This window comes from Glandiceps talaboti, chromosome 2 (assembly GCF_964340395.1).
Source record: "Glandiceps talaboti chromosome 2, keGlaTala1.1, whole genome shotgun sequence".
Classification (NCBI taxonomy): domain Eukaryota; kingdom Metazoa; phylum Hemichordata; class Enteropneusta; family Spengelidae; genus Glandiceps; species Glandiceps talaboti.
In genome coordinates, this window is record NC_135550.1 from 7767069 (window position 1) to 7790265 (window position 23197).

Below are 23197 nucleotides of genomic sequence, written 5' to 3' on the forward strand. Positions count from 1 at the left end.
ACACTCTCATGGTCATACCCAAGTTAAGGGTACAAGCTCAAAGGCTTATAAAACATTTTGTGATGTTATATTCATGATCATTTCCATGTCATATCCATTTGTTTTGACCAAGGTACTTTGAATGTGTACTTTATCAGCTAAAAATATGACTAAGATCATGTAAGCAACCCTATAGTCTGCTCAAAACATCTTACTATAACGAAGAAATAAAACATACACATATCCACTCTGTGCATGTATTAATCCCGAACTCAATTTATTCAGAAATTGAAAAAAAAGTACCTTGATTCACTAATGTTCATTAAAAATAACTGTGCGACATTAGCATTTGCACAAAATATATTAACATGTTCCAAAGCAATACCAATTATTCAGTACCTAAGCGTAATACCAATCTTAAAAGAAGTATAAATTCTACCATCTACACATCATATCATTATAAGCCACTAGCCTCTTTACAACAGTGAATAACAGACACCCCCACACAGATATGTCTTGCGTCAGCAGATAAATGTGCCCTGGCTTGCAAGAATGCCATCGCCACAACATTTGGTGGGCAAGATTTTCATTTCTGTGTAATTTGTTGATATCCTGGATTGAAATGTTATGTTATAAATTTATACTTACGACACTACAGTATTAGACCAGTATGATATCTGTAAAATAACAAACTTTGTTTAATCTGTTTGTTTCATTTGTTTAACAAAATCAGGAGCATATAACATGCACCAGTGCATGTACCGTACACAAATATATATTACAGTTTTCCTCATTAGAGCTTGTTCTGTACTGTATTGGTCAGAGTTCAAAGTTCAATAAGGTCAAGAGGTTAACTTATCTCTGACATCGTGTTTACAGACAATGCACTACACTCTTCATATATAAATTGGCTTTGACCAAAAAAAAAATAGTGCTGGCCATTCTTGGATGATTAATTTTGTAAACATGTAGAGAAGTATTGATGAGAGTTAGGTCTTAACACTTACGTATAAATTTGTAATTATTTTGCAGCTTAGTTTTTCTACCAATCAGATGCTGTCTTAATATAGCACAGTACATTTTGCAATTAAATGCTATTCATTATGATGTATTTGTCTAGCAGTCCATGCATCTCCAATACTTGGTAATTCTAATTTGTAATACCATGATTATTTCAGCAATAATTGACTGCCACTTAGGTTTTTTTAGCCATGATTCTGATCAATTTAACCTTTAAAACCTGACACCCTATATTTAGGATGTAATTCCATCGAGTTATAGAAACCAAGGTTATAACCTAGTATCAGTAAATTTGGCAACAGGATGTTATTACTGAGACTTTTTGTGTATGTGTGGGCAATACTTCCGTACTACATGTACCATACTTTGTGATTCTATGTTGTTCCTAATCATTGAACAAATAATTGCTGCTAAAATTTGAACTACTATTATGACCAGAATCTGACTTAACCTAACATAAGAACATTTTGCATCAGACTGTTATTACAAATTTAAGACCAGTTTCTGTTAATGTATTTCCATAGTTTGCAGTTGACGTAATTCTGTTTGCATCCAGTATACATTTTGCAGGTTGTATTGTTCTGTACTGTTTCTTGTACATTTTTCAGAGTGATGCATGTGGCTGTTGTCGACCTAATCCTGCCAATGGCACATCTCTCTCCTCCCAGATAGTAATTCCATCACAGCTACAAAACTTTTTGGTATTTTGAAATAAGCCTGCTGCTCTGGCAATAATTCCACATGCCAAGCTAAATGAAAAATAAGAAATACTTGTCTTATGAAATTATCCATTTTTTATACTCAAATTTGCTTAACAAATCTTGTAGGATAACCTACAAGATGCACTTTTAAAAAGGTTCTGCTGAGTTGTTTGCCAAGATACAAGATATAATGTGTTCACTAGCTTGCTTAAAGTTATGTGTTGGAATTGAACATGTTTTCTGTAATGTACAGTAAATATTTACATAAAACTAATCTAGTATTCGTTTACTGCAGATACATGGCCCTAAGCCATGTAAAAATACATATTCTGGTGTTCTTTTGATTAGACAAAGTTAGACAATAGCTTGACTCCATGAAGTTTTGAAAACTTATTTCATAAGTCCTTAAACACAATCATCAGGTCAGTAAAACATAGTAATAATACGTTCCTGTGCCATGACCAAGGGTTCTTATTATTTACGAGTAACGTTTAGGTCAGGTCGACAGGCTTTGTCAAACTGTCTGTTTGCTGGCTTTACCACAAAAATTATTTATAAGTTTTGCAGAAATTAAGCTTTTTTAGTTACCAAGTTTAGGCTGTGAATTATTACATATGTACCAGAGATTACTTGCACCGGCATGTGCACATGCTATGTATATTTGCACTGTAGTGCAATATGGAAAACATTACTGCATACCTGCATGCAAATAATATGCAAATGAAGATTTGATCATTCATTGTACACAACAAAGCGTGATCACATTGTATCATTTTTACGGAAATTTGTTGTTTTGGATAAACTTAATGTAATAATAACAGAACCCCATGCCGTGTGAGTGACAGTGTGGGGTACTCGGGGTTTATTACCCTCGTGCTTGCAGTGTTTTCTTCTGCACTTTCACTCGCAAGTACTGCCATAGAGAACACTGAAAGCACTCAAGCAAATACCCCAAGTATGCCATGCTTGCTCTCGCCCATCATGGGGTTCTGTCATAACCTTTATTTTGTAGGAATATGAACTACACTTACCCTGGTCCTGACTCACTGCCATCCACTGGTTGATGAATAATTGTTGAACGACCAATGATATCCCAAACCTGTTAATTAATACTTATCTTATCAACATATTTAGGATATCATTTTTCAGCTTTTTCAAGTTAATTTCAACAAGTATTATTACAAACTAGTATACAAACAAAAAATTTCAAGTACAGAAATAAAGCAAATATTCAAAGAAAATGTAATTAAAGAGCAAATGTGTTTAGTAACTATATGTATGTATGAATCAATACATTACCTTACAAAAGTGGCTAAACAAATTGTGTAGTCAAAATGTTTTATCCACCGAAATAATGTGGAGCAAAGGGATAAAAATCTTTGAGCGCAAAACATAAATATGCTTGCATTATTCCCTCTATTATTTATCTAAAGGTCACATTTAGTTATCACACCAATCTATGTATTGTTCTTCACAAAAAAATTGCAGTAAATGATTGACAAACGTATGAATATATTGTTCCGGATACAAATGAGTAAAATTACCATACCTTCACTAACTTATCCTCCTTTCTAAATACTGCCCTCCCACTGTCATCAGCTAACACATTTCCCAAGTTACCAACAACCTAAAACAGGATGTTACAAAATGAGATGAGATCATAAAAGAGGAGACTCAAGTTGTTTACATCATTACCTCTACAACTTATTAATGAAGTACTATACTCTGTGATCTAATGACACACTTGTGATACTTAAAAGTATCAGGAAACTTTCTGAAATTTGATTCCCTGAGTGAGACGAAACAATATTTGTGGTTGCGTCATGAAATTGGTTTTTGGTGATGGACAATCTGATTTTTTTTGCAAAATACAGCATTTGGCAAGTTTGGAAGCAAACAGAGGAAAATATCAAAGAACAAAACTTCTTCTCCATTGGTGATAATTTGACAGCATTGTAATTCACTTCTATTGTAATAGTCACTGATGTATAGCTGTAAGTACCATTACATGCTGACTGGGGATGGGAGTGTGGTCTTGCAATACATCATATGTGATGAAAGTAATAACTAGATACTCATCCTGTCACCATGGTGACCATAATATTCTATATGGAAATACCCAATGTCATTGGCTGTTATTTCACACTATCTGGTCAACTGGGCCAATCAAGGTTGCTGTGTTGGAAATATCTCAAATGGGAAAACTTGCAAACATCTTCAGCCCCCCCCCCCCCCCCCCCCCCCATCCCACACCCGGTCAACATCAGACACCATCAGCAAAATGAAAATGTTTCTTACCTTTCTTTGACCAGCTGGAGGTCCATGAGGCACTTCATAAGGATTAAAGACATCACCACAACTGTAAGTAGAAAAGATGGAAAGAGAGACAACCATATTACTACACTGGGGCTGTAATTTCTTGAGTTTGCAAACAAAATAAGCTTTTACAAAATTAACATTTCTCATCAGTTTCTCTCATTGATTTTGGATGAACTCAGCAAACATTTCAAATTACATTTCACAAGTCTGCTGTTCCAAAAAAATCTCCACAACAGTCATGACAATTCGCATGTGATACAAACCAGGCATCTGACACACATATGGAGATTCCAAATTATGAGTGTGGATTAAAAACACAGCCTACCTCTCACAGCCTTGAGATATATCTCCAAGTTCATGAATATTGAGAGGATGTGATCCAGGTGATAAACCATCCAGAGTACCTTCTATGATGCATTTATTACGATCTGATTGTAAGAATCTTATCACACCTTTGACTGGTCCTACCTCTAACATTGACACAGCCGCACCCAGGTGAGATTGACCTAAAAGAAAGGAACTCATCATGAATATATAACAGATTTAACTTCTCCTTCATTACATGTTTTTGTACTATATGTAGATTGCATGGTAGTATGTGTTTTAGATATCCAGTTAGGAAAATCAGAAGTAATATTGTATGACTTCAACTTGTCTATCAAAAACTGCTATTTTAGATAGAAATGAGACATACTGTAGTATATATATATATATATATATATATATATATATATATATATATATATATATATATATATATATATATATATATATATATATATATATATATATATATATATATATATATATATATATCGATGAACTAGTCTGAAAGTTGCAAAATCAAGCAACTCTGAGTTATGACTTGTGATCTAATTCCTTGGATTCAGTCTATAGATACATATATATACACATGTGTGTGTGACTGTGTGAGTGTGTGTGTGTGTGTGTGTGTGTGTGTGTGTGTACACCATATATAACAATTACATAGCCCACCAATTAACTGGTTTTGTTTTCACAATGGATAGTATGTGATTAGTAGAAATCAAAGTCAAGACTTTTGATGAAATAAAAATAGAATTTAAAGCTACTCTATCAAAATAACCAAACAAAATACGACCAAAACTATTAGCATGAAAATAGTACACAAAATAATAATCAATAACTTTAGATTACAATAAAACTGTTGTATTGACAAGACAAATACACATCAATTGTCTTTACATGTTTCAGTACTCTGACTTCCTGTTTTACTGTTAAGTCTCTTTCATATGTAAATGTAAACATTTGCATATTACCTGTGGTTGATGACCCTTGACCTAGAATAACAGCTTTTCTACCAGTACTTTCCAATATGTCAACTACTTGGGAAGTGGATAGTGTGGTTTCTATGACAACTTGTTCATTTGCTAGACTGATATTCAGTACCTTGATATCTGTAATTATATCAATATAAATCAATTAATTCATTGCTTGATTAATATGACCATTTATTCATGATTGAGGTAATATCAATTTTGGACATATGTTGGATCAAAACTTTTTGTAGTAATCATTGATATTGTCTTGTAAAAGTCATGGGATGTATTTACAAGATTTGCATGTCTAATTCATGTCTGAAAAAATGTAAATAACACATATCCTTGGGCAATATTCTGGAAATTAGAACAATGTCTTTTCACCTTTTATTTATTTATTTATTTATTTGTTTATTTATTTATTGGTTTATGTATATAGTACACAGCAGCCTACTGGTTGAATTGCAATAACATTACAATTGCTAATCAATTCAAGACAGGGTAATCACAAATTCATATATTGAAATATTAAATGAAATATACAAATGGCGACAACGACATCAATAAAGTGACTAGTGCAACAAAAGAAGACAATTTAAAATACTTTACAAAAAGACTTTGCTGAATTACATACACATAGTACCTTACGTAGTTACGATAAATAAATGTTTGACGCTTGCAGAAATTTGCATATGGATAACTATCTAATTCTTTCAAAATCTATACATTAGTGTTTTTGTAACTTAAAGGGCAGTGAGCAGGTGAAATCTACACTGTCATTTTACTGGTGTTCACAACTAAAATTATGGTATAATGTATAAAGAAACTATGCCGGTTCACCATATTTCCTCCTTCATGTTATCAGAGTCCCCAGGTCTAAGTCTTAGCACAAAATACTGTATACATGACTGTACATATATATTTTAATTTCACATTTACTGCCAAGGGGACTTTCTAAAATAAAAAAGAATTGGGTTGGGTTGCAAGTATTACGATTAATATACCACAGTTGGTTGGCAGCTAAATACGAGGAAAATATTATTTTGGGGGAAGAAAAGTTTTTGATTAAAGTACTACTACTAGCTGAAAGTTTGAAAAAACTGATGCATTTATTTCCATTTTCTCACCTTTTATACTGTCCAATCTTTTTTTAATATCTTCAACACAACTCTGACATGTCATCTGCACTGCAACGTCCATCTATTGTTAGATGAAAATATACACAAAACAATTAACATAAATCTAAATCACATAGAAAACGTGTATAATAGTACAAGACAAGAAAAAACAGGATAACTTTGTATTACAGTCAGTGATCACACTTAGCAGCAGTACATTCAGTAGAATTTTGTTTAGATTGTAAGATATATGGCATCACTGTCTGAGCCAGTGAGTTGGGAGAGTACATCCAATCCATTGAGTATTGTAGCCTGTAGTACTGCATAGCTTAAACCAACTTTGGGATTGAAATGGCCAACAATAGGTTGGAATAATGGGCATTTATTTGAGCCACACAGATAAGAATAGTCTGGATATATATTACAGACTGTTATGATATGTATTTATTTATTTATTTAGCTATGTATTTGTCCTAAATCATCAACAGTGTCTGAGTGTGTGTGGTGAGACAATATAAATACCAAAATTTTGATATTATAAGTTTGTGAATAAAAATAAAAACAGACCAGAAAATTCAACACTAAAAAAGTTGTGAATTCACATCATGCAAAAATAAAAGCTGCAATATTGATTTTTTATTTTGGGTTTTTATTTATTTTTTTTTTTTTTGAGTGTTTTATCGTTCCAGGAATTTTATACAAAAAGATGCACTCAAAATCAGAAACTATAAGTTATAACCCTACAATTATTGCTGTTTAAATAGCAGAACAATATAATTAAACTTGAAGTGACTACGTCCTAAAACCTAACACATTCAATTCAAACTGGGCGAAATGACACTCGCGTGTTATACATATACTTGTATGGAAAGGTGAACCCACAACATTTGACCTACATCACCTGTGTGTTTCAGCATCTGAGCATGGATATGGATGTCCCCATGGTTTTCGTCAATCACTGTCGTAAACCATTTTAGCTGATACGCATATCTAATTTGTATTTCTCACCTTTGTCGCAGTGGCCATGTTTTCACGAGCTATCTTTTAATACGACCCACACAGAGTACGGAAATGCAAAGTCACGTCAATGCTAGTCAGCACTTGAAATTTTGACTGTTCTGAATATACTATGGTCCACAACTTCGGCACAAGCAAGTCGTGTCTGGTGAAAGTGTTGACACTACCGGTATATTGTCCTGGCAATCACTCGGTGCTACTGCTAGATATTTAGGAAGGTGCTCAACACAAACACGCTTTTGCAGAGAATAGCCAACATCGGTACACGTAGCCAACTATTGAACTACCTGCACTCTGTACTCACGGGGAAAACATTATTACAAATGTTGGTCATGTGATCGTTCGAACGATTCGGCATAAAGGTCAGGCCAGGCTGTAATTGCTGTCAGGTGACACTGAGACGTACTGATTGAGAACCGCATTCGTAACAGTAATCATTACCTCGTATGATATTTTGTTGATCTTGTTTTTTTTCCCATGGGAAATCGATGAAAGAAGAAAGTCTAAAAATAACTATACACTTTACAAATTATAGGATATCAATATTCATGCAATTGTAGATCAGGAATGGCATAAGAATAGGTTATCAAAATATATATCCGTCACTGTACGTACAAGAGTGAATCTGATTCTGATTCTGGAATAGTTTAACTTTGGCGGGAAATCAAACATGGCTGCGAAGTTGAAATCGTCGATCGTGACATCCTTCAGAATGCATGGAATGACTTTAAAAAGGTAAGGACAAATATATTGACTAACAGAATATAGTGGGTACACGTATTTCCCGGTGTAGCGCTCATGATAAGTGAACTTGAAATGTTCAGTTGGATGACAACCTACAACCTTACAAAACGTAAACAAAACATGTACACATATATCTACAGGCATAGTTATAAAATATTTTATTGTTGAAGAGCATATTTGATTTGATTTGATTTGATTTATTACTCTAGGTCAATGCATCCATAAATGGATTTTCATGCATTGAATATAAAAATACAAAACATACGTTAAAATACAAAGACACATAATTTAAAAATATGGGAGAGTAACAAAATTTACAGGGCAGAGTACAAAGATAAAATAAAAGTTATAAAAAGTAAAACACGAGAGATGCTAGAATTATGAAGTTAAAAACGGTTTAAGACATTAAAAACTAAGTGTTTACTAAGTAGTCGTATTTGCGGAAATACATGAGCGGTATTTGAAAGAACGACTGTGTGCCTTTGGAATGTGGTATTTGGTCCGAGTATTGTATTGGTGTATTGTTGAGTTTTTGGTGACAAGATCAGATAAATAGAGTGGTACTTTTTTGCTTATACATTTACTGACAATATTTTTGAAGTGTTGATCGTGTCTTTCCTGAATAGTTGGCCAATTTAGAGAATTTCTGGCAAGTGTTACATGGTCTGATTTTTTAAGGCCACATTGAATTCGTACAGCAAAATTTATGATACCTTGAAGACTACTTTTCAAAGTGAGATTACAATTAGAAAAGACTGTGTCACAGTAGTCTAAAAGGGAGAAGACAGTAGCAGCTATTACATTCTTTCTGACTTTTTCCGGTATACAACGCCTAACACGTGCCAGTCTTGTTAGACGGAAACCACATGCCCTACGGAGATAAGACACATGGTTTGACCAACTGAGTTCAGGGTCCAGTTTCAAGCCTAAGCAGGTAGCAGACTTAGTAGCTTTGATAGTAATATCTTGAAAGGACAGAGAATTAATGTGATTTGGTATTTTCTTTAGTTGTTGACGTGTACCGAAGAACATATACTGATATTTAGAGATATTTGGTTTCAAAGTATTTGCATGGAACCATGTAGTTAAACGATTAATTTCGTATTTTAAGTCATTGTGAAGTACATCAATATCGGCAATGGTACTGTTTTTCAGAATATTGATGTCATCTGCAAAACCATAAATTGGAGTGTTTGAGTGAAGCCAAGTAGGAAGGTCATTAATATATAGTGCAAATAATAAAGGTCCACAGACACTGCCTTGAGGTACTCCAGTTTTGACCTGAATACAATTTGAAGATATGTTGCCAACTTTTACACTTTGAGTTCTACCTGATAGGTAACTTCTGAACCACTGAACTGCAGATGGATGAAAGTTGTAACGTTGAAGTTTACTGAGAAGGATAGTGTGATTGACTGAATCAAACGCCTTTGAAAGGTCTAACATAAGAAGAGATGAAATTTTCCTATTGAACATGTTATCAAGTATATCATCACACATACGCTGTAATAATGTAGCTGTCGAATGTTTTGGACGGAAACCAGAAAAAGTTGGATGGAGGATATTATTTGAATCTAAGTAACTAATAAGTTGATTGCAGACTAAACGTTCAAGAACTTTTGAGAGAGTGGGGAGTAGAGAAATAGGGCGGTAATTGGAAACATCTTGTTTATCACGCTTGCCCTTTTTATAAATTGGAATAATTGTAGCTTTTTTCCAATCAGTTGGTACAATACCCTGAGAAATAGACTTGTTAAATATACATGTCAATGAAGGAACAATAGCTGGAATTGACAGTTTGATTAACTTACAGTTAATATCATTCGGTGATGAAGACTTATTGGATGGCAATGCCGATAAGGCAGAGGTTACTTGTTGTTCTGTGACCTTAGAAAGTTGAAAACTAGTCTGTGGCATTTTGATGTGATCTAGTAAAGGTTCAACAGTGTTTATTTCTTCTTGAATGCGTGTACCTACATTGGCAAAGTACTGGTTGAAGTTATTGGCAAGAGGTAACAGGTCGTCGTGAGCTGGGAGAGTAGTGCAACGAGGATTTAATAGATCATTAATCCTTTTCCAGACTTTGCTAGCATTGTGTAGGTTTTCAGTAATGACGTCTTCATAGAATTGTGTCTTAGCAGTGGTGATGTCATGTTTGATTATATTGCGGAATTTGACAATATAATCAAACATTTTATTATTATTGTTCTCAAAGAGGTAAACAAAAGTTTAGAGTTGGCATGAAAAACTAGGTGGGTGTTGGGTAACCAGAACCATGGTCTATGATGATAATTTTTACACACGATTGATTCAAGTATCTGTGAAAATATCTATCTCAGAAAGTATCAATATATTAAACAAAATGTATCCACGAAACAATACAAGTCCCATGGCTAGGCGCTAGCTATGTTGAGGCATAAAACAAAATTGTGTGGTTCCGATATACATTCAATTTTAAAATAGGTGGGGTAGGTAGATTTTTTATTTTATTATATTTTTTTTTTCATGTGTGAGTGTCTAGTTCAGGTTTTCCAAATGGTCTGTCTGTTGTTTATTTATTACTATCAGATATACAGCCATTGCACAGATTGGAAGAATAGTTTTATATTGTCAGTTTCCGGCACCCTCATAGTATTTCTTGCGAGACTTCACGATTTTCGCAATTTTATTATTATTGTTCTCAAAGAGGTAAACAAAAGTTTAGAGTTGGCATGAAAAACTAGGTGGGTGTTGGGTAACCAGAACCATGGATGTATTAATACATCCATGCCGGAACCAAACAACTTTTTTTTAAAAATGGAAATACTCAGTATAAGTATCCTAATGTTAAAAAGTGATGCTGATTTCATCCTAGTTGCTTTAGTTGATGTCCAGTAAAGTCACTTTCACTACCTATGCATCACGTGACTTCTCTAAACATCTGGAAAATCAAATTATGAAGATGATCAGCTAGACTGTCGACAGTCGCTTGCGCCTTTTTTCCTATGTTTTATCTAAACTTAAGTTGTCACCGCACTCCAATCCGGCGCAACACTACTATAATCGCATACTGATATCGAGGGCCAAACCTTGCTACAATATGCGATTATAGTAGTATTGTGCCAGATCGGAGCATAGCAACGACTTAAGATTAAATAATACGTGGGGAAAAAAGGTGCAAGCGACTGTCAACAGTCTAATGATCAGCCAACAGACCAGTTCTGTACTGGAGTTGGGAATTCTGGGTATGCAAACAATCAAGGTGCAAATTACATATGCATGCATCACCAAGAGCATTAGTGCTTGTGTCTATATTAGTTCTACCTTACTGTTACATTCATCAATTCATAGACCCTACACGGAAGTAGGGGCTATGCATACATGTACTTTTTTGTAGTGTCTTAATCTTCATTTCCACATGGCATAGGTAGAAACATAGACAGACTGATAGGTACAGGCACTGATCATATAAGCAGCCACAATTATAATGTATGTTTTTGTTTCTACATTTCCAATAATTTAGTATTTGTTTTAAAGTTTAATATGAAATCAATACAATGGAATACTTTCTTTTGTTATGTATCCCCTCCTTAGGTTATTTTATTTAACCTATCTTTAGTTGTGTGGTTCTGCTTCTCAGTGGATTGTGTTATCTTTTCAGTGATGACATGTCAGTAAATTGCTGATTATTTATCTTTTCAGTGATGCCAGTAAATTTCTGATGGAAGCATTGACACCTGTTGGTGAAGTAGAGAGAGAAGATTGGCTAGATAGAATAATAGACTTGGTACAAAAACAACAATGTAAGTGTGGCTGTCAACTTTATGTATCAAAACACACAATATTCCAGTTATTGAAGTTCTGGCCATTTTGCACATAAGAGTCACAAGAGTGTGCCCAAGATTGGAAAAAGTGAGGACTAAAACTTGGTTATGGCAAGACACTGATTGTATGGCAGTGTGCAAAGCCATGAACAAAATGTGTGTAAAAGAATTCCATGTGTTCTGAAAAAGAGCATTACAGTCGTGGTTAGGCATGTTTTGATTATTGGTAGTCACTAATACGACAGTACAGTGAGAACAACACGAAAATTTGTTTGCTGTCTTTACACTATGATACTCAACTATGACCCTTGCTTGCAAACAGCGCTTTTAACAAAAATTTTAAATTTTCACACCTTCAATGATAAAAGCTTCTGTATTTACTCATGAGATGTTGATGAATTGATAAAATTTAAATGTACTTCTAATGTGAGATACAGTGCTAGGTAGTATTTTGATGTGTTGATCATCATCTCAGTGAACAGGTTCATAATGTTGGAACTTCATGTTTACCATGTTTTTATATAGCATCAATCACAGTGGTGTGACTGGTACATGGTTTACATCGTATTTACAAATGTCAACGTGTGATGTCACACTTGTGAATGTTCATTTTAGGGGGAGGGGGTTTTATCATCTTATTTTATCAGATGCCCCTCTCCTGAATAGTATTTAATGAATTCCTCCTGTGTATTTCCAGGATTCCCACTTGCATAACTAAATTTACTGCTAAATGTATTGCAAACTATTTCAGTGTTCATATCCCACTCTCACCACCTTTCTCCCCTGCCCCATTTCTCCTCCCTCCTTCCAAGATTCTAATCCAATATCAGTTATGAATTGAATAAATTATTATTATATTACTTATTTAAACTCAAGCCTTGAGCTTAAGGCTCTTCTTCCCTAATGTCGAGATAAACAATATACAAATGTATACAAAGAAGTAAAAATAAAAAAATAAAAAAAATGGTGAAATAAAGATAAAAGGATGTAAAACTGGCAAAATAAATGTCAACACTTACTATTAAGCAAAATGTACCATGTTATCTATTTTATATAAGCGGGTTAACCCTGCCAGTCACTCCCTCTGTCCCTGTCCAACCCTCTCCTTACCAATGTTCTCTGTCACTTCCCAGTCCATGCCCAACCCTCTCTTTACCAAGGCTCTCTTCCAATATCAGTAATGAATAAATGTGTTAACACTTAGGACTGAGCAAATTGTACCATGTTGTAGCGAAATCACTATTTGGAATGCTTGAAGACATAATACCATTGCAGTATCAGCCATCATGTTGTCATTCCCTACATGTATATCTTTCTCAAGTGATTGCATATGTTTTGATTTCAGTGACCTCATCCATGATAGATAGGAGTATGGTAGTGACTGCTATCAAAGAATGTAATGCTCACAACGAGGAGAGTAACAACTTAGTCTTTAATGTGATTGATGCTTTCAGTATACCACATTTCACATACAACCAACACAGAAAGAAATTTATGCAGTAAGTCAGAATCTTTTCAAAATTTAGATGTTTTGATAGTTATTTTTATTTCATATCGTATGATTAAATCATAAAGGACAAAGCTTGAAGTTTGGGAAAACAAACCCAATTTTCTCTTAACAAAAATAATAGAAAGTTAATGATTTGAGATTTGAGCAATTTTAGAATCAAACTCAAATTTAAACCAATGAATTGCAAAAGTAAGAGTTCAAAGGTCATCATAGCTGTTAAAATACTATGCATTGTACCGGTGTACCAATCATTGTACCGGCACAATCAAAGAACCCGTTACACTGTATCGCGTACAAAATGTCTGCCTTGAACAAAAAATATCAGCTGCGGCATCACGAAAAGAAATGTGGCTGATATGACAGCAAACCACCTCCCTTTAACAGGACATGCATAGTTCATGCGAATTAGTCAATCACTTGACATGTAGTTTTTAATCTCTGGAGAATATCGGTATGATTACACCTTCAATATGAAGATGTTTCTATGAAATTGTCTGTGATGTGTAATCTGACCTTTGACATGTTTTTAGGTCAACTACCACACCTAGTCTCCATGCCGACGCTGATGCTAAAGCTTTACTCTATAAAGAGCGGTATGCCGTGCTATATCAGCGAACATCTAGGCACAATCTATTTACCCCAGCTGCACCGGGAGCATCCCAGGAACAAGCCAAGAAATTCAAGGTAAAAAGGACTTGAAATGTTTATCTTTTGATAATCTTTTTACCATACATGTATATATGTACATGTAAACATTGGAAGCTATGTTTTGAAGCATTTACAAGATTCATTCTGATTGGACAAAATTCTCTCAATTTTTATCCTTAGTTGAAACCAGTGGAGTTTTTACTTGGAAGTACATCAAAGCTAGGTGATATTATTGTATTGGGGATGCTGACTCAGTTGAAAGAAGCCAAATACTACTTAGAGGACCCAACTGGTGCTGTACAGTTGGATTTATCACATGCTAAATTTCACACTGGCCTGTTTACGGAAAATTGTTTTGTGCTGGCGGAAGGCTGGTATGAGGATGAGGTATTTCACATCAATGCATTTGGTTTCCCACCTCCAGAACCATCGGATACAACAAGGTAAGATCACTGCTCTGTCATACACAAAATGTTTTACATTATTAGGATATTCCTGAGATGTTCAAATCTACAACATGGACGGGTGTGGAATTGCGAAAGACAACTGTGTGGGGAGGGTTCGCAAGATAGAATGGGGTTTTATGGACTACAGGTATGAGATGGGTGTATTTGAACAAGCAAATAGAAACAACATTTCTGAACAGATGGGAGGAAAGCGCCCTCAAACAACCAACAGTTGGTCATTGATCAGATTTGTTTTTTGCTAAGACAAATGACAACAGTTTGGGTCTGGAGATTCATAAGAACCCTCGATGTCAACACTCATGCATGCACACAAAGACACTCAAATACTTTAACTCTACTATTTTGTAGACATTTGCATAGTAAAATGCTATGAGAATTCAGTTATACTGGAAAACCCTATGAAAGGCAGTCTGGATGTCAACATGGTATCCAGTCATCTCTAACCCTATCTGGCAGAATGAGAAATCATGAACCAAAAGTTGTTCATGTAAATTAGTAAACCCCAACTATTAGAATGATGTAAACAATGTATAAGTAGCATCCTGAGCTGACAAATATACCATATTTGGACATCACGTAACTGCCCCAATAAACACTAACTTATCATTGGGTAGAATTCTGTGAATGATTAATGAAGACATGATGTTAATGACTGTGGGTGGCTATGGTTGAAATCAAAATTTCATCTCAGAATCTGATGTAAAGAGAGATTTTGAGATTCGATGTAGGATAGCATTAGACTATATGAAAGGTTGAAGTAATTAAAAGAGGGAATGAAGAAGAATTGGTACACAAATTCATACAAATGCAATATTTTCATAAATTATTCTAAGGCCTAATAAAAAAAATTGTGTGTGGTTCCTGTACATGTCGGTATAGATTTTTTATTTTATTTTTTTTTAAAAAGATGTTTTTCATGTAAAAAAATTGTGTGTGGTTCCTGTACATGTAGGTAGATTTTTTATTTTATTTAAAAAAAATGTTTTTTTAATGTGTGAGTGTCTAGTTCAGGTAGTTATGTTTTCCATCGGTCTGTGTTATTTGTTTCTTCCCATCAGATGTACAGCCATTACAGATTGGAAGAACAGTTTTATATTGTCTTTTTAAGTTGATGTCAGTTTCTGCATCCATTATTTCTGGCGAGACTACACAATTTTCACAATTTTATAATTCAAGTTTTCTCGAATACGTAAAAAGAAGTTTAGGGTTGGCAGTGAAAAAGTAGGTGGTGTCGGGTAACCGGAACCAAACCATTTTTGTTTTTAGGCCTAATGGAATGCTTTATTTGTAAACTCATTTACAGAGCATACTTTGGTAATCTCAATTTCTTTGGAGGCCCATCATCCATCAGTGTCAAGTCATCAACCAAACTGAAATCTATAGAAAGTGAAAATGAAGACGCCATGTTTGTATTTCTGTCTGATGTGTGGTTGGATCAGTTGACTGTCAGGCAAAAACTACATACAATGCTGTCTGGTTTTGCTGAGGTCCCACCAGTTGCATTCATTTTTTGTGGAAACTTTACTTCAACACCATATGGAAGTCAACATGTGAAAACATTTCAAGGTGAGTCTGTAGAATCATGCAAATACCATATGAAAGTCAACATGTGAAAACATTACAAAGTGAGTCTGTAGAATCATGCAAATGCCATATGAAAGTCAACATGTGAAAACATTACAGAGTGAGTCTGTAGAATCATGCAAATGCCATATGAAAGTCAACATATGAAAACATTACAAAGTGAGTGTAGAATCATGCAAATACCATATGAAAGTCAACATGTGAAAACATTACAAAGTGAGTGTAGAATCATGCAAATACCATATGAAAGTCAACATGTGAAAACATTACAAAGTGAGTCTTTAGAATCATGCAAATACCATATGAAAGTCAACATGTGAAAACATTACAAAGTGAGTGTAGAATCATGCAAATACCATATGAAAGTCAACATGTGAAAACATTACAAATTGAGTCTTTAGAATCATGCAAATACCATATGAAAGTCAACATGTGAAAACATTACAAAGTGAGTCTTTAGAATCATGCAAATACTATATGAAAGTCAACATGTGAAAACATTACAAAGTGAGTCTGTAGAATCATGCAAATACCATATGAAAGTCAACATGTGAAAACATTACAAAGTGAGTGTAGAATCATGCAAATACCATATGAAAGTCAACATGTGAAAACATTACAAAGTGAGTCTGTAGAATCATGCAAATACCATATGAAAGTCAACATGTGAAAACATTACAAATTGAGTCTTTAGAATCATGCAAATACCATATGAAAGTCAACATGTGAAAACATTACAAAGTGAGTGTAGAATCATGCAAATACCATATGAAAGTCAACATGTGAAAACATTACAAAGTGAGTCTGTAGAATCATGCAAATACCATATGAAAGTCAACATGTGAAAACATTACAAAGTGAGTGTAGAATCATGCAAATACCATATGAAAGTCAACATGTGAAAACATTACAAAGTGAGTGTAGAATCATGCAAATACCATATGAAAGTCAACATGTGAAAACATTACAAAGTGAGTCTGTAGAATCATGCAAATACCATATGAAAGTCAACATGTGAAAACATTACAAAGTGAGTGTAGAATCATGCAAATACCATATGAAAGTCAACTTGTGAAAACATTACAAAGTGAGTCTGTAGAATCATGCAAATACCATATGAAAGTCAACATGTGAAAACATTACAAAGTGAGTGTAGAATCATGCAAATACCATATGAAAGTCAACATGTGAAAACATTACAAAGTGAGTCTTTAGAATCATGCAAATACCATATGCATGATATGAAAGTCAACATGTGAAAACATTACAAAGTGAGTCTGTAGAATCATGCAAATACCATATGAAAGTCAACATGTGAAAACATTACAAAGTGAGTGTAGAATCATGCAAATACCACATGAAAGTCAACATGTAAAAACATTACAAAATGAGTCTTTAGAATCATGCAAATACCATATGAAAGTCAACATGTGAAAACATTTCAAGGTGAGTCTGTAGAATCATGCAAATGCCATATGAAAGTCAACATGTGAAAACATTACAAAGTGAGTCTGTAGAATTATGCAAATGCCATATGAAAGTCAACATGTGAAAACATTACAAAATGAGTTTAGAATCATGCAAATACCATATGAAAGTCAACATGTGAAAACATTACAAAGTGAGTCTGTAGAATCATGTACATTTGTAAATGCCATATGAAAGTCAACATGTGAAAACATTACATGGTAACTGAGTATATAGAATCAAATTTTGTAAGTCCAGGACATTGATTTAAGACTTTGTACAGTATCAGTAATTTGTTACTACACTTCACTGTAGCACACATCAATGCCTATCTACAGATTACTTTGCCACTTTTATGCCTTACCTTGCTAATGCTTAAACAAAGAGCAGTCACTCACATACTGTAATTGTATTTTTTTTTTTTTGCAGAGTCCTTGCAGGAATTTGCCATACTTATCAATGAGTTCCCAAATCTTGTTGAAAATTCCAAATTTATCTTTGTACCAGGAGCACAAGATCCTGGGCCTGGCACGATCCTTCCGAGGTTAGTATTATGGAAGAGCTATCATGACTTATAATATATTTGTATTGGTATGTGTGCTAGACTGAAAGATAAACTGTTGTGGGTGCTCATATGATGATTCCCCCCAGCAATGTGCAAATGAGCATGTGAGCATCCCATGAATACAGTTGTAACATCACAAAATTTGCTGTTTCAGATAATACTGTCATAGTACAATGTAGAGGCACCCCATAATATCAAACTTACCTTTGTTGTCTGTCTTGTGTAATATCACCAGTTCTTTTTCGATTACAGGCCACCTATACCTAACTGTATTACTGAAGAATTCCGTCGAAAAGTTCCATCTGCCATTTTCACATCCAACCCATGTAGAATCCAATACTGTACTCAGGAGATTGTTGTTTTTAGAGAAGACATTGTGAATAAAATGTGCCGTAATTGTGTTAAGTTTCCAAGTTCAAGTTCTGAAATACCAGCTAATGTGAGTACAAAGAACAGTTGCAGTGAGATTGTGTAAATGCAAAGTTAACCATCAAAATGTCATATCTGATGATGACAAGAGTGATGCAGTTTCTTTCGAATTCAGATTTGTTCAATTGGAGGCGTTTAATCATCTTTCTACCAGGGGATATTTCTTTGTACACAAAAAACTACAAGTTGGGGAAAAACAAGATTAAGAAAATTCATGTAAGCCACAAACTTATAAAAATGAGAGAGACTGATAATATATATATATATATATATATATATATATATATATATATATATATATATATATATATATATATATATATATATATATATATATATATATATATATATATATATATATATATATATATATATACATATATATATATATATATATATACATACATATATATATATATATATATATATATATATATATATATATATATATATATATATATATATATATATATATATATATATATATATATATATATATATATATATATACTGTAAACATCCATCATCAGACCTACCACAAAAAATTGTCGTAATCCATACAGTTATTGTGACTGTTTCACATAGAATCATTTACCTGTAATGTACCAGTTGTAAACAAACTTCTAATCTGATGTATTACATTAAGCTCTTGTTCCAAATACAAGTTTCAAAATTGTTACCTGATTTTTTCACAATATTAATGTAATCCATTGGATTACCAACATAGATGAATTTTTATTTCAAGAAAAGTTCTAATCTTTTTGTGCATTTTTATAGTAAAATATAGACTGTCGACAGTCGCTCGCGCCTTTTTTTTTCCTACGTTTTATCTAAAATCCGATCCGGCGCAACACTAGTATAATCGAAAACTGATATCGAGGGCCGAAGGTCCGAGGCCCTCGATATCAGTTTGCGATTAGACTAGTGTTGCGCCGGATCGGAGTTTAGATAAAACGTAGGAAAAAAAGGCGCGAGCGACTGTCAACAGGCTAAGTAAAATATTGTTCAACTGTTTTCAAATTATCAAGATTATCTCCTATTCCAATTTCCTGTATTTGCAATATGTGTTTTTTCTTCTATCTATTTCAGTTTGTGAAGACCATAGTATCTCAAGCACATTTGTGTCCCTTACCATTACATGTATCACCAACATACTGGTCCTTTGATAATGCACTTCAAGTCTATCCATTGCCAGATCTCATAGTGTTTGCTGATAAATACGATTCCTTTACTATCGACAGTGTCAACTGTGTCTGCACAAATACAGTAAGTATAAAACCTGCATGTGTCTATGACCTCTTTTGTGCTACTACAGTACAATGCAAGTTCTAATGACAGTGTTAACTAATATGAATATTGTATTGAAGTGGGTATTTGGTTTAGGCCAGAAAATTTTTTTAAAAAGCTGTTCAACTGGCCCAACCTACTGCTGAGCAGTCTTTGGGCCATCAACAGTCTGAAAGTCTTGAAACGTTTTGCTCTTTGTTCGTGAATTTTTTGAACCAAATGAAATTCATGTCATTTACCAAGTGCACATCTGCAAAATATCTTTCAGCTTTGCCACAACAAAATACACTTCATAGCCAGATAATATGTACTGCGTAAAGGGCTCAGAATTAACAGTAGTCCTGTGTCCACAGACTACCGATTCTTGTCACAGGGCTACCATAATTTGCAACTGGTAGCCCACTCAGGTTACCACTGATTATGTGATGATTTAATGGAAGATGTAGGATGGAAGTATTTTAATAACATACATATTTCCAATAGAGGAACTCCTGTTTTCAGTTTAGGAATATAGGACTACTGGTCACATCCTTTGGCTACCACTTTCTGAAAGTGGTAGCCCACTAGGATACCAAGGAGAAAAGTTAATTTCAAACGCCGTGCATAGTATATTTGTCTTTCAATTCTGGTATTTTAATACCATATTCAAGCATTGTAAGACTTTAAATTATGTCTATGGTTTAATATTTTATGCCTCTAAATGGCCTCCTACTTTGTCTTTTTTTCAAAAATGTTTTCATATTTGAAGGGGTCTCCTTCCGATCAGTAGCAATCAAGGTGATAATTGTCTTTCTCCCAAAACAATATGGAAAGTGGCAGGCTAAGTGCCTCCTTGTATAGGTAAGAGCTCATTATGAGACATCTGCGTACGCACGTGACATCCTTTGTAAAGTACAGTAGTTTGGACTGTTATTATAGTTGGTTATCACTGTTATTGTAATACATTATTGTACCATATAATTTTATTATCTCCACTGTAGTGTAGGTGACAGAAGGGGTAGCTAAAATAACTCTGGAGTTTCATTTGGCAGAGGAGAGGGTCAGAGGAGCTACAAAATTTGTCTAACCGTAAATTGTGTACATTTCCTAACTGTAGCACCGATGGAAATCTATTGCCATACAGACAAATTGCAAGAGACAAAATCAAAATGACTGAATAAGTACTGTATAAACTCAACTTGAAATGTTTTGCCATCATTATGCATGACTTGTTTTAACATCCTTGTCCAGTATTGTTTTAAAAAATGACCTACCTACTCAATGTGATGGATTAGGTTCCTGTTGAACAGCTCTTTTATTTTTTCTGGCCTTAAACAAAACCTTTATCAAGGTAATCCTAAGTTTAAGTTTGATAAATCTAGCATGCAATGTATGGCATCATATTGTATTGATTAGCATGTAATTCTCAATTCTTTTCATAAATGTGTACAATGAAAGGAAGTTTGGTTACATACATACATACATACATACATACATAGACACACACACACACACACACACACAGATGCAGTGTGTTCCCTATAATTACCATGTGATTTTGCCCAGTCGAAGTAGAAGTCAAATAATATTATTCTATAAATAAATCAGCATTGTCTTTATCAAGTACGTTGTCATTGCCTGATTTGTCCAGAAACAAATGTGCAATACAGTCAAAGGTGGTTAAATTTGTGAATTAAGCTGTCATTATTTGAAGAGTTTTGTTACTTATTATTCACAGGGCTCATTTCCAAGGAGTGATTTTGGTTTCAAAGTTTACTACCCATCAAACAAACAAGTTGAGGACAGGTAAGTAGAGTCATTGTAGAATAAGAAGAAGCAATTGATTTACCAAATAATACACCTCCCATTCCCAACAGTATCATGATTTGTTGACAGCCAAGGACTGGTTTTCTTGACAAATATATCCACACTGCCTGACTCACAGTTAAGGGCATCATTAACATTTTGAGCCACAAAATCAGCCCAAGGAAATGTAATAATTAGTCATCAGGTAACTTTTCTGAACATTTTTTTTAACAACATGGTTTAAACATTGTGCATGTCCAAAGCCTTCACCCAGTCTAAACAAATGACCGCGACTCGGCTCGAATCGGAATCTCCTACTTGCAGATTCAAAGCTGGCTGATTGTACAGATTTTATAGCACACTAAAACATCACATTTGGAGGGTTTGATATATGCACACATCCATGGGACATCCAAGTTCTGTTGTAATTTATAGTACAGTGTCTGTTGCTAAACAATTGATGGTAACCTCTTTCAAACAGTTATATTTCCAAGGACCTATTTGCTATGTTTACTAATGAAGATACACATGTTATAAGGGCCAACTCATTTAACTATTCAAGATTAGGAGAGGATTACGAAGTGTGGGCACACCTCTGCCATTGGGGTGCTAACAACAACCACAGGGGTGGCCAGCTCATTTGACCGTCATGACTCAACCGTCTTGGAACTAGCCTACAGAAGAAATATATCTATGGCTGTGATGTATGATTTAGTCATAAAATGACATTTATTCCTTACTTACAAATTTTGTTTTCCTTTTCAGTAAAATTACAGATTGAACCAAATGAAGATAAGATGTTTTCCATGGTAAAGTACCAGAGAAAAGGACAAATTTTAAATCCCAACAATATACAGATGTATGATATTCATGATATATTGTGTCATCGTTGAAATCTGATGCTTGTCTTCCCTTCTTTGCAATTTTCACAAATAACTCCTGCAAGCTTCTAGAAGTGTAAATACTATGTAAAAATAAAAATCCTTGTACTCCAACTGTAGGAGGATAGATGTATGTTTACAATCAAAATGATTTTTAACCCTGCAGACTAAATTATCGTCCTTAAGTTGAAAGGCTAAGGTCTATGAGTTTTTTGTGTTCCTTGGTACAACTACTTAGGAATAGCTGGGCAATGGGACAAAATAGCTAGCTCCCACATTGAGAAGCTAAGGTGATCGTGATGTCTCTCTGTCAGTCTCTGTCATCACTTATTATCTCAAGAAAATGAGACTTGATTTAAATATAATATGGTACAGGGGCTGTATTAGATGACTGAAAGGTCTGATAAGTTGATGGTGCAAATGCATGCATACTGATTAACATAATTTGCATATTACTTAACAAAAGTATTTATGTATTTGTATCTTGATAAACATTTGCTTGAATGAAACTAGAGAAGGTGGACAGTTTTGTGAGAACAGTATTGCTTTAGTTTGGAGGGAAAGCCATTCATGTT

General features: G+C 34.1%; 2 protein-coding genes across 2 annotated transcripts; one reads left to right on the forward strand and one right to left on the reverse strand.

The window, feature by feature from the left end:
* Positions 1 to 274: 274 nt before the first annotated feature.
* On the reverse strand, positions 275 to 7757 carry LOC144447272 (copper chaperone for superoxide dismutase-like). Its single transcript, XM_078137192.1, has 8 exons — positions 7444 to 7757; positions 6445 to 6517; positions 5318 to 5455; positions 4345 to 4525; positions 3999 to 4059; positions 3250 to 3327; positions 2732 to 2799; positions 275 to 1748 (listed from the first exon to the last, which is right to left on the reverse strand). Exons 1-8 carry the CDS (start codon positions 7459 to 7461, stop codon positions 1604 to 1606), a joined length of 762 nt encoding a protein of 253 aa, XP_077993318.1. The 5' UTR covers positions 7462 to 7757; the 3' UTR covers positions 275 to 1603.
* A 359-nt stretch (positions 7758 to 8116) lies between these two features.
* Positions 8117 to 21745, forward strand: LOC144447263 (DNA polymerase epsilon subunit 2-like). Its single transcript, XM_078137180.1, has 11 exons — positions 8117 to 8187; positions 11878 to 11978; positions 13345 to 13498; positions 13582 to 13587; positions 14040 to 14193; positions 14338 to 14600; positions 15928 to 16190; positions 18105 to 18219; positions 18493 to 18679; positions 19759 to 19935; positions 21674 to 21745. Exons 1-11 carry the CDS (start codon positions 8123 to 8125, stop codon positions 21743 to 21745), a joined length of 1557 nt encoding a protein of 518 aa, XP_077993306.1. The 5' UTR covers positions 8117 to 8122.
* Positions 21746 to 23197: the final 1452 nt, after the last annotated feature.

What these genes read in the sequence shown, in the direction of transcription:
- LOC144447272 (XM_078137192.1), bottom strand. An exon ending in AAGATTGGACAGTATAAAAG is followed by an intron (nt 5,456 to 6,444) that starts GTGAGAAAATGG and finishes ATATAATTACAG; the next exon opens with ATATCAAGGTACTGAATATC. An exon ending in ATATCTCAAGGCTGTGAGAG is followed by an intron (nt 4,060 to 4,344) that starts GTAGGCTGTGTT and finishes TTCTACTTACAG; the next exon opens with TTGTGGTGATGTCTTTAATC.
- LOC144447263 (XM_078137180.1), top strand. Translation starts at nt 8,123, where the DNA reads ATGGCTGCGAAGTTGAAATCGTCGATCGTGACATCCTTCAGAATGCAT. An exon ending in GTTCTGAAATACCAGCTAAT is followed by an intron (nt 18,680 to 19,758) that starts GTGAGTACAAAG and finishes TATCTATTTCAG; the next exon opens with TTTGTGAAGACCATAGTATC. An exon ending in ACTGTGTCTGCACAAATACA is followed by an intron (nt 19,936 to 21,673) that starts GTAAGTATAAAA and finishes TATTATTCACAG; the next exon opens with GGCTCATTTCCAAGGAGTGA.